This window comes from Vipera ursinii, assembly GCF_947247035.1.
Source record: "Vipera ursinii genome assembly, chromosome: 7".
Lineage (NCBI taxonomy): Eukaryota > Metazoa > Chordata > Lepidosauria > Squamata > Viperidae > Vipera > Vipera ursinii.
In genome coordinates this window covers 64,910,672-64,926,870 of record NC_139521.1, presented here as the reverse complement: position 1 = coordinate 64,926,870, position 16,199 = coordinate 64,910,672, and the positions used below count along the sequence as shown (strand labels likewise).

At 40.4% G+C, this 16,199-nt stretch overlaps 1 protein-coding gene across 3 annotated transcripts in view; it reads left to right on the top strand.

The window, feature by feature from the left end:
- Positions 1 to 16,199, top strand: part of LOC310642997 (putative E3 ubiquitin-protein ligase HERC3) — a 63,209-nt gene that overhangs the window by 36,657 nt on the left and 10,353 nt on the right. For 2 of the 3 annotated variants that reach the window (XM_083367011.1, XM_083367012.1), the window contains exons 11-20: positions 563 to 625; positions 2,590 to 2,701; positions 4,620 to 4,809; positions 6,451 to 6,614; positions 7,959 to 8,072; positions 9,231 to 9,254; positions 9,341 to 9,430; positions 12,857 to 13,027; positions 13,641 to 13,784; positions 15,511 to 15,677. In XM_083367011.1, the coding sequence (XP_083223137.1) occupies positions 563 to 625; positions 2,590 to 2,701; positions 4,620 to 4,809; positions 6,451 to 6,614; positions 7,959 to 8,072; positions 9,231 to 9,254; positions 9,341 to 9,430; positions 12,857 to 13,027; positions 13,641 to 13,784; positions 15,511 to 15,677 (1,239 nt within the window). The remainder of the gene's footprint in view (positions 1 to 562; positions 626 to 2,589; positions 2,702 to 4,619; positions 4,810 to 6,450; positions 6,615 to 7,958; positions 8,073 to 9,230; positions 9,255 to 9,340; positions 9,431 to 12,856; positions 13,028 to 13,640; positions 13,785 to 15,510; positions 15,678 to 16,199) is intronic. The other variant, XM_083367013.1, reaches the window with a different exon arrangement.

Below are 16,199 nucleotides of genomic sequence, written 5' to 3'. Positions count from 1 at the left end.
CCCCCCCCCCCGAGGGCAACCGCAATGCTGATGCGGCCCTCAATGAAATTGAGTTTGACACCCCTGATTTAGAGGAATGGTGTCAGACTGCTCAAGAGAACCTTCAACATGTTTTAATGGTGTGGCATAAAGATTTTTTTTTGAGCCATCAGATTTTTAGCCCAAATATTTTCAATCGTTTATTAAATTCTTCTCTGCTGAACTAAAGAACCCATTTGGCATTTCTAGATTAGTTACGTATGGTATGTTTTAAGTCAGCGTGTTAAGAGTAAAGGCAAAGTGAACAGATTAGAGGAGAAAAGGTGAATAACAATTAGGTTCAATTACTACATTAATCCATAATCTGATTTGATTAGTTTTGGGTATCATGTCATATGAACGCAGTTTGTTAGACTTTGTGAATAGTGTTTTTATAGCTTATTACGTAAACGCAGCCGATTTCTGCTATGTCATGGACAAGCAAATTAAGGCAGTGTATGAAAAATTATATGTGATTCCTAAACAATATAAGCTTTAACCAGTTTCCTTGTCTCTTACTTACTTGCATTTTGCCCGTGCGAAGCAGCGAGATGGTGCAGATCTTATCTTCAGCAGCTTGCTGGAACGGAAGCTTCCTTGAAAAGAAGTAAGTAGCTTAAAATGGAATAAAGAAATATTTGGCTAACTTTCCAGTTTAGTTTTTGAAATGTTAAGTGACATTTCTGTTGCGAAGTGAGACAATTGTTAAGTGAACTTTGCCCCATTCTTGCTACAGTTATTAAGTGAATCTGCTGAAGTTGTTTATTGTTTCATTGCCCTCTTTAATTATTAAGCCATCAGCCAGTTTCCTGTTTACATCTAATATAACATCTTTTCCCATGCCATCCTTGTAGTCTGTCATTTGTAAATCCATTTTCAACACAATCTTAATTGGGTAGAATGTGATCCTCTGTCATAATATATTTTAGACACAGTCGTTTCCATAGAGGGCAGATGTCTCTGTTGACAGTGTTTAAAAATAACCTCTGAGCCCATTGTTCAAAAATATTCCTCATTATATTCAGTGTTAGACTGTTCTGGTTCCATGGCTTTCTTATACAAGGAGGAGGAAGGATTTTTTTTTTAAAAAAGGATGGGGGAGGGGAAGCAACTGGGTCTCATGGAGATGGAGCAGTAAGATTTGGGCTGAACTGCCATGTTGCCAGACGTTTCTGTGTCCAGACTGGTTGACATGGACTTCCAGGGACTGCTTATCTCTATTGTCTGTGTTGTTATGGCAATAGTACTTATGGTTTCAGAAGCTATGTTTAGCTCTCTGTATCTGTATGCTTTAGCAGGGAATTGGTAAAAATATGTGATTTAAGTGGAGCCTGTCAAAAGAACATCGGCTGTAGTTGCAACTGCTAATAACTGACTCAGTAGCTTACTTGCAAGCTCACCAATAAGAAGCATGAGGTTGGTATTTGGTACTAAAACTCATGAGAGTTCTCTTTCATTGCAAAATATTGTAGACCAGGGGTGTCAAACTGCCGGTCCGTGGGCCGGATGTGTTATTTATTTATTTATTTATTTATTTATTTATTTATTTATTTATTTATTTATATTTATATATTTATATATTTATTTATTTATTATACCGCCCTATTCTCGAAGGACTCAGGGCGGTTTACAGGGCAAAATTTAAAAACAATACAGTATAAAATTAAGTTAAAATAAAATTAAATTAAATATGGCCCCAAGAATTAAAATCCCAATTCAAAATCATTAAAACCCCTCAGTCCAGGCCGAAACCGCGGCCAACCCAGCTCCGGATACGACGCGACATGTTACATGACGTTGCAAGTTTGACACCCCTGTTGTAGACACTAAGTTGTGGAGACATCTAATTCAATCCATCACATACTGTATATACTATTCAGGTATATTATTTGTAATGTTGCAGATTCTTTTGCTGGCCTCATATATAATAAGAAAAGTGTCATGTGGTATTAAGATTTGTTCCATTCTGTCATAAAGAGATCTATCAGAATTGCTTTAGTGGATCCATTTGTTGATCCATTTATTCCACTTGTGGGCACACTTTGCTCTAGGCTAAAAACTACATTTTGCTTTTTGTTGGTATGATAGTCTTTCTGCCTTCAAAAGTGAGCAAATCTAAAGTGTGGGGGGGAAACCACCTAAATTTGAGAAAATACAAAGTTATATCTCCTTATTAAGGAAGGGTAAACTACTTTAAATTCAAGCTACTTTGAATCCATTGATTGTTCCATATATGGAAAATATGCTCTGAATTCAAAACCTTTTGAGTTGAACTTTATACATTTGAAAGCCCTTGTAGTTGACTGGATTCTTACTGGAATTTAGGAAAATAGAATAATCCTAAAAAAAATAAAAATTCCTTGATCTTTGGTTCCTGATCAGAGACTTTTTTGCTACTTTGGATAGGATTCCACTCCTGTAAATGATATCTGTATGAAAACTTTTGGTCAGACATATTTATAGGTTGTAAGCTAAAATACTGGCTTGCTGCTTTTACGTTCAGTACATTGCATGCCTAAAATCTCCGCTTTAAAGAAAACGTGATATAAATTTGCTTAAATTCTTTTCTAGAATAGATGAACATTTTAAAACGAGTCCCAAAACTCCAGGGATTGACTTGAATTGCACCAGAGTGATGTTTAATAAGCTAATGACATCTCAGCATTCTACGCTGCGTGACCAGGTATTGAAACTTCCTGTAGAAGTGTTAAGCCAAATGTTTGCTTCCTTCTGAGAGTTTTTATAAGAAGAAAACTCAAGTTTAAACTATTTTCCTCAACTTACTTCCTGGTAGATTGTGAGAATGTCTAGGGGACATTAGGTTGAGAAAGCTTGAACAGAAACTTCAGTTTGCATTAGTGCAAATTAAACTGTTAGGATTAATTCTGTCACAATCATATCAATTGTTTCCCCTTGATAAGTGAAAACAGAATAATGCATTTTACCTCTAACACATGTCTGGATACTCATCCCATTGGTTTTTTTCCTGACTGTATTGAAATTTGGGAAAAAAAAGAGTTTAGAAAAACAAGTCTAAATTAGTATCCATCCATCCATGAAGCAAATCCAGACTTGAGCTTTTGAGGGCTTGCCACACGGATACCTACAGAATCATTTTATCAATATAATGAAAGCAGTGATGCACCAAAAATAACAGGATAACATGGTTGGAAGGGACCTTGGAGGTCATCTAGTCCAACCCCCTGTTCAATCTCTTCTTAAAAGGCTCCAGTGTTGGAGCAGCCACAACATCTGGAGGCAAGTCGTTCCGCTGATTAACTGTTACATCACCATTATAACATAAGCTCCAATTCTTTTTATAAGTGGGATGCATGTCATCTCCGCTAGGTAAATCAGACCAGGAAATAAATTTCACAAGAAGGCTAAAACTTTTATAAAGATTGGCTATAATAACAGAATCTCGCAATTCTGATTGTATTGTACCTCCTTATAGTTCAGTGAATTAGACAGGTGTTTGCCCAAGAGACTTCTGAATGTTATATGACTGTTTTGGACTTTAAAAATGCTTCAGTCTTTGTTGCTTAAAGGTACTTCCCTACATATCTCTGTCAAGGCCATCTCCTTTACCTTATACATAACCTAACCCTATTCTTATAATTTGAAGGGACGCGGTGACTCAGTGGGTTAGGACGCTGAGCTTGTCGATCAGAAGGTCGGCAGTTTGGCGGGTCGAATCCCGAGTGCCGCGTAGCAGAGTGAGCGCCTGTTACTCGTCCCAGCTTCTGCCAACCTAGCAGTTTTAAAGCATGTAAAAATGCAAGTAGAAAAATAGGGACCACTACGGTGGGAAGGTAACAGCGTTCCGTGCGCCTTTGGCGTCTAGTCATGACTACGGAGATGTAGTCATTGGAAAGAGAGTGTGCATGTGTGCATATATGCACATAAATTCCCTCACTTGCCAAAACTGTAGCAATGACTTACTGAGGAAAAAAAACCTTCGTCTTTCTTTCTCTGATTTTTCCCTGCAGAAAATATTTCGTTTTACCAAACCGTTTTGTAAAAGTCCCACGTCATGCAGCTTCTTAGTCTTTTTTTTTTTAATTTGGTGCTATCAATGTAATTCCAGTGGGTAAAGTAGTTGTGTGGATTGTGTCACAGCTCGTTCATTACCTTGTTGACACCATCCTGCCAGCAGAAGCAGCATGCACCATAGCCCTACTCCTAGCTTCCCTGCGTTTACAGTATGGGGAAGATATGCTGGGACCAAGTAGACTTACTGTATATAAGCATCCAAAGCTACTGTGCTCCAAATCATTGTGACTTTTATACTGTCTCGTTGTGCAAAGTGTTAAAATTGACTTCAACTGAATGTGGTTATCGTTTTGTGCCAAAGTTTCTCTTTGGTGATTAAAAGGGGCAGAACCTCCCTCTTTATGGATAGGATTGTAGAACAACTGAGATGTCTCATTTCTTCATAGTATTCAAAGGACCAAGTAAATCACTTACCTGTTTCAGTTTCCTGGGTGGAATTCCTGCTACCTGAATTAAGCTGTATTAAGTCCTAGAAACTACAAGCATGATAGAAGAGCTAGTAGTAAGAGCTATAATCCAGGCCTAATTTTCTTTCTTCTTTTTTCCAGATCTTGAAGAGCTTTGAAAGCTTTTTGATCCCCCAGCTGCCTAGCTCCCCACCAGATGTTGAAGCCATGAGAATCTATCTGATTCTTCCAGAATTCCCTCTCTTTCAAGACTCAAAATATTATGTAACATTAACGCTTCCTTTGGCAACGGCCATACTGCGCCTGGAGAAGAACCCCAGTAAAGTTTTAGGTAGAAGATGTACACCTCTTTTTCTGGGAGGGGGACTGTCTCACACTGATTTGGGGACAAAATAAATCACAAAGATGTTTTATATCAACTTTGTGAAAATGCCAGGAAATACTGCCACTTATTCTGCAGGGCAGTTAAGTGTTCTCTTAAATTCCTTGATTCACTTGAGTTGAGAGTGAGAGCTAGGTTGTATGTAACGTCTACAGCACTTTCTTGGGGAGAGGACCACGTAGAAACCACGTGGTAATATTGTGGCCTTTCTTGGTTGTGGACATTGTCAGTGGTGCTTTTATGACATCACCTTCCATTTCACCCATCCTGACCATCACCTCAAAGTTACTTGCATGTGGAGTAACCAACACATCTTTCCCGGGGCGGGGACGGGGGACAAAAAGGACTGTTTTAAGAGGTCAGAAATAAGTAGATGAGATGAAATGAGAGATCCAGTGGTGGACAATTCACAGGACTCATTTTCTTCATCTATAAGTTGCTTTTTAGATGGCACTTCCAAATTGCTCCATTTCCTTGCATTTTTATTATCGTTGAGAACCTTAACTGATGCTTTAACCTCACAATAATAATGCAGGCAAATAGTCTCATCCAGCATCCTTTGGATCTCTTCCAAATTACCCATTCCCTCATCTTTGTTTCATAATGCAAAAATAAAAGAGGAGTTTGTTTGTTGAAAGTTGAATCAGGAAGCTAAACAGGAGGCACCAAATGAATGTTTTCCAAAATAGTGAAGGAAATAATGCCAAATTTCACTGTCCCTTTTAAGAAATTTTAACCTCCCCTTTGCAACACGGTGCGTTGCTGTTGCCTGATTAATACCTGGGCGAAGGATGCTTTTCAGTGATGTAGGACTGTTTTTAGATATTAATATGTAGGATATGACCAGGCTGAACCTGAGGAAGGAATCAAACACGTCATCAGTCACAAGTCCCTTCGTGCCCATCTCAGCTTGAATTCCGTTTTATTCTTAACACCCGCTAATTTCCCATGGTCAGAATCTTGTAGAGAGCTTAAGCTTACAATAAATATTTATACATGTTTGAACTACCTGGATCTCTTGGTTTCCCTGGCACTTGACAGAATATTCCTTAGTGCCAGAGGAATCGCTAATCCAATTTGCAGTCCATTTTTTCTTCTTGGATTTTTGTGATCCATTTTAGGACTCCATATACCAATATGGAGTACAGGCATTTCAACAACATGGTAATGTTAAAACTTATGGAAAGAATTACGATTTAAGAGCAAAGTCTTTGGTTCATGTAGCAATTAAATCCATTTGATTCAGGAGGATTCGCTTCTCTAAGATTGAGTTACATCTAATATTTTTGATTTTTCCCAAAAGTACATCTCTGATTACATTGAAGGTACTTGAGATCCTAGACCAGTGTGTCTCAACCCTGGCAGTTTGAAGATATATGGACTTCAATTCCCAGAATTCCCCAGCCAACTAACTCCCAGAATCCTGGGAGCTGAAATCCACACATGAAGTTGTCAAGGCTGTGAAACACTTTCATAGAACCTGCAGATAAAAAATGAGGACAGCAGCCATCATGTTGGTTTTTCCATTCAATTTCCATTATTATAATACTGAAATCAATAACCCATTTTGCTTTATGTAATCTTATTTAGAAAACTGGTGGTCTCAGGTATGTCCAGAGTATTTCTTGAGGCTAGTGGATGTCTATAAAGATGCTGTGGTTTATCTCTTGAATGGAAAAAAAACACTGCAAATCCCGGTCTTGTATAGCAGTTACATCACAGCTGCATTAAAACTTCTGGAGAAATTACATAAAGTAAGAAAATAATTCTCTGAGTCTATACATTGCTCTTCAATCATGGTGATGCCCCTGGTTGTTTTCCCACCAAATGTGCACATTGCACATTTGCATTGTGTATATAGAATACCTTAAGTCCTGAATTGTATGGTTTTCCATATTTGCAAAATATGTAATACAGGGTATAAATGTGAAGACTTTGCATATTTGACTCTCTAGATTAATATTCATCTACATATATGGTGCAATAGCTTGTGTTTGCCAAAGGGCATAAGATTTGTGGTGGATAGTATTGCCATAATTTTATTGTCTACAGCTTTTTAGTTCCATTATAAGTAAATACTACCTTTAAATTAAACTGAGTGAAAAATTGATTGGTTGGTTGGTTGATTAAGTGCAATCAAATCAGTTTAACTCTCAACCAATACATGGATAGATTTTCTTTAGAATAATCTGTCTGCAAATTGATTTTAGGACTCTTAGTGGCGTTTTGATTGCTGTCATTATGTACCAACTTTGCCTGAACCTATTTGAGAAATGAAAGAAGGAATGTCAGTGTTTATACATTTACAAATTGTGCAAGATACTTTGGCAAAAAAAGGAAAAAAATATTTATAATGAATAAATACTCTATTTTATTAGGAAAAATTATGTGCAGTTAACAGAAAAATTGTTCAAAACAGGAATGCATTTTTGTGTTGACTTTGAAAAAATATTGTGCAAATTGATATGCCAGCTGTAGACAGTCCTCCATTTACGACCATTTGTTTAGCCACGATCCAAAGTTAAGTGAAAAAAGTAACTTATGACCACTTACAACGGGAGTCTTCAAACTTGGCCCTTTTATGACTTGTGGACTTCAACCCCCAGAATTCCTCAGCCAGGCACACTGGCTGAGGAATTCATGGAGTTGAAGTCCACAAGTCATAAAAGGGCCAAGTTTGAAGACCCTTGACTTTACAACAATGGCAGCATCCTCATGGTCACATGATCGAAATCAGGATGCTTGGCAACTGTCATGTTTTTATGATTTGGTATCCTGATGTCCTGTGATTACCATTTGCACCATTCCTGGCCGGCTTCCAGCAAGCAAAGTCAATGGGAAAAGCTGGATTTGTTTAACGACTATCTAGTTCACTTAAGGACTGCAATAATTCGCTTACCGGTAATAACTGTGTGGGGAAAAGGTTGTAAAATCAGGCACGCTTGATTTGACACCACCCTGTAGAGGATGCTAAATGGGAAACCAAATCTGGCAGAGTCTTCCTTCCTTTCAGCTAGCCTTCTTTTGGGGATTTGTAACGATTCTATGAAGAAGTTGTTTATTGCGTTATTCTGATGTATTTGTTTTTTCTGTATCAGGTAAATCAGAAAGCTAACCACATAGAATATGACAAATTTTATATCCCAGAGATTTCTAATCTGATAGATATTCAAGAAGACTACCTAATGTGGTTTTTACATCAAGCAGAAGTGGTAAGATGTTTCGTTTAATTGCCAGGCTAAATAATGCTCCAGGAACTAGTTAAATTAGAATGTTCTGTGGACCCTGAATCAAAATTAAATACTTCCCAACTGGGAATTCTGAAAAGTTTTTATGCAAGTTACTTGTTTACCTATCATTTTGTTTCCAAGATTTGACTACCTAGACTACGTCAAGTAGTTAAGGAGAATGTGCAATAGATCGAAGAGGCAAAACAGTAATTAATAAATTAAAGGAATAGAACAGAATAACAGAGTTGGAAGGGACCTTGGAGGTCTTCTAGTCCAACCCCCTGCTCAGGCAGGAAACCCTATACTATTTCAGAAAAATGGTTGTCCAATCTCTTCTTAAAAACCTCCAGTGATGAAGCACCCACATCTTCTGAAGGCAAGTCTTTCTATTGATTAATTGTTCCCATTGTCAGGAAATTTCTCCTTAGTTCTAGGTTGCTTCTTTCCTTGGTTAGTTTATACCCGTTGCTTTTTGTCCTGCCTTCAGATGCTTTGGAGAATAGGTTGACCCCCTCTTTTTTGTGGTAGTTCCTCAAATATTGGAACACTGCTATCGTGTCACCCCTAATTGTTCTTTTCATTAAACTAGACATACCCAATTCCAGCAACTGTTCTTTATATGCTTTAGTCTCCAGTCTCCTAAAGGAGATGTAGGGTACTGGCATTTTTTAAAAACCTATTCCTTTGAAAGAGTAGAATATTTAAACCAGGGTGTCCAACTTTGCAACTTTAAAACCTATAGACTTCAACTCCTAGAATTCTCCATCCAGCCATGCTGGCTGGGGAATTCTGGGAGTTGAAGTCCACAATTTTGTGGACTTCAGCCTGACCAACCCCACAGAGTTGGTCTAAGAGGAAGAATGTATGTATCCCATTGATACATATATGTATCCATTCTTTAGAGCAAGGATCTTCAAACTTGGCCCTTTTATGACTTGTGGACTTCAACTCCCAAAATTCCTCAGCTAGGCATGCTGGCTGAAGAATTCTGGGAGTTGAAGTCCACAAGTCATAAAAGGGCCAAGTTTGAAGATCCCTGCTTTAGAGGAAGAGTAGAATAGAAAGTTAATTGATGATGCACTTGTTGGAAGCTCATGCTGCTTATATTTCTTTTTCTTCTCTCCCTTTTCCCTTGCACAGAAAGAAAGACCATCTATCGTGCAGGTAAATATTCCAGTTCCGCTTGCCATAGCTGTTCTCACTGGAATCTGAACCTGCCACCATTGAATTGAACTGTTCCTTCTTTTCAGGATTCTGTGACTCTCTGCTCTTATCCTTTTATCTTTGATGCACAAGCCAAGACAAAGATGTTGCAGACAGATGCTAAACTGCAGATGCAGGTATGCTGCCTTCTTTCAGTCTGCCTATCTTTTCCTTTGGGAAACATTTGCTCCTCCAGACGGGATGACTGGCAACCTGCATGAGCCTTAACCAACATCACGAATGTATTTGGGGGCAATCGGCTGGAAATAATTAGTTTCTTCATTCAATCCAGGCTAAACTAGATGGATCTTCATTTACATCAGTTGTGCACAATCTGAGTCACCTATAGACCTTCCTATCTTGGAGGTGACTCCCAAAGTTTTGTGTTTTTTAGTGTGACAGGGAAAATTATGAAAATATAGCACCGCCTTTGTCATTGACAAAATCACTGTTGGTCAATTACAAAGGGCAACTTTACTCAGAACAGCTTACATCCTGTGCTGATACCCTTAACACCATCAAAGATCCATATCTGCCTATCCCAAGTCCTTGGGAAGGTGTTGATAGGTGGACAAAAATGCCAAATCCAGTTTGAACATCTAGCTGTGCGACAAATTATAATAATTATAATACACATAAATTAAATGAAATCAATTTTTGTGTGTGGCTACACTCACTATCAGAGAATGAGGTGGCTGGATGGAGTCACTGAAGCAGTAGGCGTGAGCTTAAACAAGAGCCTTGGTGGAGCAGTGGGCTAATGCCTCCTTAAGTAACATCAGCTGCCTGCAATTAGTGCAGGTTCGCATCCCACCAGGCTCAAGGTTGACTCAGCCTTCCATCCTTCCGAGGTAGGTAAAATGAGGACCCAGATTGTTGGGGGCAATTAAGCTGACTTTGTAATAATGCCGCTTGGGGGGGGGGCAAAAGCCCTAATAAGCAGGCATATACATAGAATGAAGGCTATTGCTAAGCACATTTGATTTGTGCTTAGATTGTAAGCTGCCCTGGGTCTTCGGAGAAGGGCGGGATATAAATGGGATTAAAATAAAAATAAAAATAAAATGGACTCCAGAAGATGGTAGAGGACAGGAAGGCCTGGAGGAACGTTGTCCATGGGGTCGTGATGGGTCGGACACGACTTTGCAGCTAACAGCAACAACAACACACTCACTATTTCCACTATTTCCTGGACTGCAGTATCTTAGGCCAAATAGAAGCTGGCCCAGGAATTCTGGGAGTTGAAGTCCACGAGTTATAAAAGAGCCAAGGTTGCCTACCCCTGGCCTATGACAATAACTGATCCCAAAATTTCCATTGGTAAGCAAAGTAGGTCTTAAGGGAGTTGCATCTCATTTTTTCGACTGTTTTTGCCAGTTGTTAAGGAAATCTCTTGTTAAGTGAATTACATGGCTGTTAAGTGAATCTAGCTTTCCCCATTAACTTTGCTTTTGGGAAGCCTGCTGAGAAAGTGCAACTCTCATGAATACATGCCGATTGTCAAGTTCACAGATTTTGACCATGTTGGTGCATTGCAGCACAGGTGTGAAAATTGCTCGTGTCCCTTTTTTTTTTAGTGCTGTTGTAACTTTGCTCTCTCTTAATCTGTTAATACCGTAAGGCTGTCTTTTAAGACAATGTGTACTTGCTAAAACCTGGTTGTGTCTTCTTTTATTTTCTTTAAACATTTAGAAAATGTAAAACAACGGGACGCTCTGTTCTTTAACCATGTGTGCCTCCATTTCTAACAAACAGCCAGGAGGCAGTGTGGAATCTTATGCCGTCCTTTTTTGGAAATGATTTCACTTTATACACTGTATGTATAAAATACTGTGGTGCCAGAAGTGATCCTGGAAGGCAGAACAATAATTTTGCAGTATCCACAGCTGAATTCTGCCTTTTGCTGGATAGGAATTCATTCCTGAGTTACTGTTTGCATTTCCCAGGAGATGGTGCTAGTGCAAAGAATAAGCTACCTTATTTTCCTCCAAAGAAAAGACTGCTCGGAAAAAGAAAATTATGGTCATGGTATCTTCCCTGCTAACCTGTATGGCACTGATGAGGTTATTTGGAGAGAACCTAGTCAAAAGGACAAGTTAACTAGTTTTTTTTTACAAGATGTCTTAAAGGCTAGTAATCTCAGTTCCTTAAAGTTGAGCGTCTCTTAATAACTTCATGGACATGTAGATTTTTGTGGCAACAATATAGAAGAGGCATCCCAGTACCTTGTTTTTTTCCCATTTGTTATTGTAGCCTACAAACCTATTTAGCTTCTGGTGGTCTCCCATCCTAGGAAACAGGTGTGTTAGGTTTTTTAGGTCAACACAGTGTGTCCCCCCCCCCCCCCGACTGGAGATTTCCATAGAAAAGTCTCCTCCTCTTCCTCCTCCTCCACCTCCTCCTCCTCCTCCCACGTCTACATCAAACTTTAGACTGCCAGAATGAAACCACTTTCTTGGCTTTGTTGTTTGCCAGTATACCAGCAAATGGGCCGGGCTCTGTGTCTTTCAACATTCACACAGTGTGTTGCTGTACATTCAAGAAGGCTGGATTTGATTTGAGAGCAATCCTTTCTTATCCTTATTGAATGTATTTTATAGGTTTTTGCTTGTTGGACATCTAACATGAAAGGATCCCATAACCATGAATAGAATATTTCTAAAGATAGAGAAATATTCCTTTTCCCTTCTTTCTCCCTATTTGCATATTAACATCTTGGGGGTTTGGGTTAGGGTTAGGGTAAGAATAATAATGACAGCTCAAAGTGTTGATGGTTAGAACACGTTTTGCTCTCTTGCACATAATGTAATTCTGCCCGTTGTTTAGCTCTGAAAAGAATGGAGGAATTCAGTATTGAGGTTGTATTCCTTTCTATCCGTGGGCAGTATTTCCAGTCTTGGCAGCTGCCAAATGGGTGGAATGGGCACCAGAACTTCACAACCAGCATGCTTAACAGTTGAGAAGTCCACCCAACTGGATGTTGCCAAAGTTGGGAGTCTAAGCAACTGCTTCCTATCTTAGAAGATTAATATTTAAACCCCAGGATATATCCAAACCCAATAATATCCTCAGCTTTTGAGATTGCCTCATTATAATGGTTTAGCAAGAGCAAGAGCACGTACATTTATATACTACTTCCTAGAGCAGGGGTCTTAAAACCTGGCCCTTTTATGACTTGGGACTTCAACTTCCAGAATTCCTCAGCCAGGGAATTTGAAGTCCACAAGTCATAAAAGGGCCAAGTTTGAAGACCCCTGTCCTAGAGCTTTACAGCACTCTCTGAATGGTTTACAGAGTCAGCATATTCTCCTCAACAATCTGTGCCTTCATTTTACCGACTTCGGAAGGATGGAAGGCTGAATCAACCTTGAGCCAGTCAGGATCGAACTGCTGGCAGTGGACAAAGTTAGCCTGTCATACTGCATTCTAACCACTGCACCACCCGGCTAGCAACTTCTTTCTACTTAAAGAAACATAGCTCTTCTCCTTGGATGTCAGTGGAACAAGAGGTGGGGAATTGTTGGGGAACTATCCCTTGAAATCCATTTCTCAAATGTTTTTAGGTGGCCATTAGTGGAGCAAATCTACAGAATGTCTTTATGTTTCTCACCCTGGAACCCCTTCTGGCCCGAAACCCATTCCTGGTCCTTCACGTTCGCAGGAGCAACTTGGTTGGCGATGCTTTGAGGGAACTGAGCATCCATTCGGATGTTGACTTGAAAAAGCCTTTGAAGGTAAGCTCCTATCAATGTGATCTAATCCTCACAGCAGCATCCAATTCGCCTCTGGGCTGCTTCAGTATGTTTTATTTCTGATTACTGGTGAAATTCCACATGATGGACTCCTTCAATACAAAATAATTGTCTCTACATGGAATGAAGAACGCTATGAAGGGTAACTCTGCTTGAGAGATAGCATTCAATTTAAAAAAATAAAATAAAATGCGATGACTTTCTCAGAGAGGTGAGATCCCCTGCCGTGGCTTGGCACCCCGTTTTTTTCAGTGAATCCATTGTCCCAAGGGTGCTTTTTGAAAAGGCAACTGGACTTCCTTTGTTTTTCCTTCTCATCCAAGAAGCTTCATCAGTTCAGAACTGAAGAATCATCTTGGGTGAGAAGCGAAATGTCTTCACGGAAAAACAAAGTCCAGTTGCCTCTTGAAAAAGCACCTTTGGGACAACCATGACCTGGATGACTGAGAATCTCCGTAGACAATGGCAATTGGTTATTCTCTTTGGCCCATGCAAACCACCTTAAGGAACTGTTTGCGAGGTGGGTGGCCGTATTCTGTCTTTAATAATTAAATAAAGTTGCCCTTCTTGAAATCAACTCAGTATGTTCTGGTAGGTGATCTTTGACGGTGAGGAAGCTGTGGACGCTGGTGGGGTCACAAAGGAATTCTTTCTCCTGCTTCTGAAAGAGCTCTTGAATCCCATCTATGGAATGTTCACCTGCTATTCAGACTCCAATCTACTCTGGTTCTCAGATACTGTAAGTCTGACTACTGCATTCTTCTGGATTCAGACAGTCCTTGCTTAGCGTCCCTTTCAAGTAACAATGGGCCTCCCTGTGGTATTTATGAGTTGGTTCTGATGTTCCAATGGCCAAGCTCTTCTCCCCCCCCCCAGTCATAAGAACACATGTCAGCCATTTAGGGCTATTTGCCCACAGTCCACATGACCATATGTTAGGATGTTTTTGCTAAATCCCGGCATTTACCTTCAGTTTTCAGCAAAAAAGTCCCATAGCAAATCATTGGTTTGATTAATGGTCATGACATTAGTTTCATGACCAAGGTAGCTGCTTTACAACCATTGTGTTTGCTTAACAACTGTTGCAGAAAAGATCATAAAATCAGGTCAGTTTAGTGGTTTTTTTCTTTTAAAAAAAAAAGGTGCCGGAACTCTGATCTTGGCGGGCGTAGGAGGCGGGGGTGGTGGCACTGCTGTGGTCACGGACGTGAGGGGTGTTGGTGGCAGACTGCCTCCCGGGGCCGGAGCCGGCGTGGCTGGTGCTGTTGGAGCAGCAGGGCCCACTTTAAATGGCGGGGCTGCGCGGGGCGGAGTCGGTGCAGGCCAGGCACTGCAGGGTGGCCACATAGGCACGCAGGGCGAGGCAACGGTGGCGCAGGTCCAGCACCAGGTAGGCCACCAACCTGGCTGACACAGGTGAGCACAAGGAAGGAGTACACATGGATTCCACAGAACCCACCTCCCACTCCTTGTCCTCACTTACCTAGTTGAGATGGTGTAGTTGGGCAGCAGGGAAGGGTGCAAAGTTCCTGCCAACTTGCCTTCGCTGCAGACAACTTGCCTGTGCAATGTTTGCCAGCCGGGTCTTTTGGCGTGCTCAGTAGCAATTCCTATTGGCTTTCGAAAGCCAATAGGCTTTCGAAAGCCAATAGAGGGAGTAACACAGCTTGTGCAAAAGCTTTTTTCTGAACGTTCTGAGTGTTCTATGAGAAAAAAAGCCCTGGTTACAACCCAATTTATAACTAGTGACGTAAAGATTGTGGCGGGGAGGCTGCATTACGGTTGTAAGGCGAGGGCTATCTGTAATTGACTCAAGAGTTTATTTAGTCTTGGAGTTCTGTAGGGTTCAGATTATTCTGTGTGGTAGTATAGTACATCTGGAGTATTATTTATTTATTTATTTATTTATTTATTTATTTATTGGATTTATATACCGCCCTTTCCCGAAGGACTCAGGGCGGTTTACAGGGTATTTAAAACAAGAAATACAAAAGTTAAAAACAGTTTAAAAAATTACATCAATCCCTGAAAAAAAAAGTAAAAACCCCAATTAAAATTAAAATTAAAATTCTCAGCCTGGGCCAGAGAGCTCAAAGAGCCAGGTCTTCAGGTCCCGGCGGAATGAACGGAGGTCGGGGGCAGTCCTCAGCTCCACGGGCAGCTGGTTCCAGAGGGCAGGCGCACCCACAGAGAAGGCCCTCCCCCTGGGTGTTATCCGCCAGCAATCTTTTACCGCCGGCACACTGAGAAGACCCTCCCTGTGCGAGCGCACTGGACGAAGGGAACTTGATGCTGGCAGCAGGTGTTCCCTCAGATATCCCGGACCCAAGCCATTCAGGGCTTTATAGGTCATCACCAGTGAAGAAAACAAATGTTGGTCTTGGAAGTAAATTTAGCAGCTTTTTAACCTGAAATCTATAATTTTAATTCTAGGCTCCCTCCTAATGTTTTCCTTTTTTCTAAAGTGTTTTGTTGAGCACAATTGGTTTCACCTAATTGGCATCGTCTGTGGTCTGGCTATCTACAACTTCACCGTGGTGGACCTCCATTTTCCACTGGCTTTATATAAGAAGCTTCTGGATGCGAAACCCAGCCTGGACGACTTGAAGGAGCTATCTCCTTTGGAAGGAAGGTAGATGTTGCACAGGGATGTTATCCTGGCCAATTTTGCATGATCAGCATAAAATTACAATTGTCCCGATTGTTTTAGAGGAAAAAGGATAAGAGTTGAAAAACGTGTACTTTAGGCTGAAATTGAGTACATTTCCTTGGCGGCGCAGCCTTACATCGCCCAAGGTAACATCCAAAGCAAACCAGGTGATTATACTCTTTGGAAAAGAGCAATGAATCGTATGTGCCCCACCTGTGCGAAATTTGACGACCAGTGTGGTTTAGTGGTAAAGATAGGGGATGAAGAGTGAAGAGACCCAGGTTTTAGTCTGCCATGGATTGTCTCACTGGTTGATTTTGGGCCAACCTCTCTCTCTCTCTTTCATATAGCCCAGTCTATCTCACGAAGTGCTGTTGGGAAAAACAAGAGGGAGCATTTTGTGTGCTTCTTGTGACTTTCTCTATAAAAGGCAGCATATATCACTGTCTCACTGCATCTGAAATTTGAGATTTCTCTTGATTTGTGCCATGCCTTTTTCTGTAC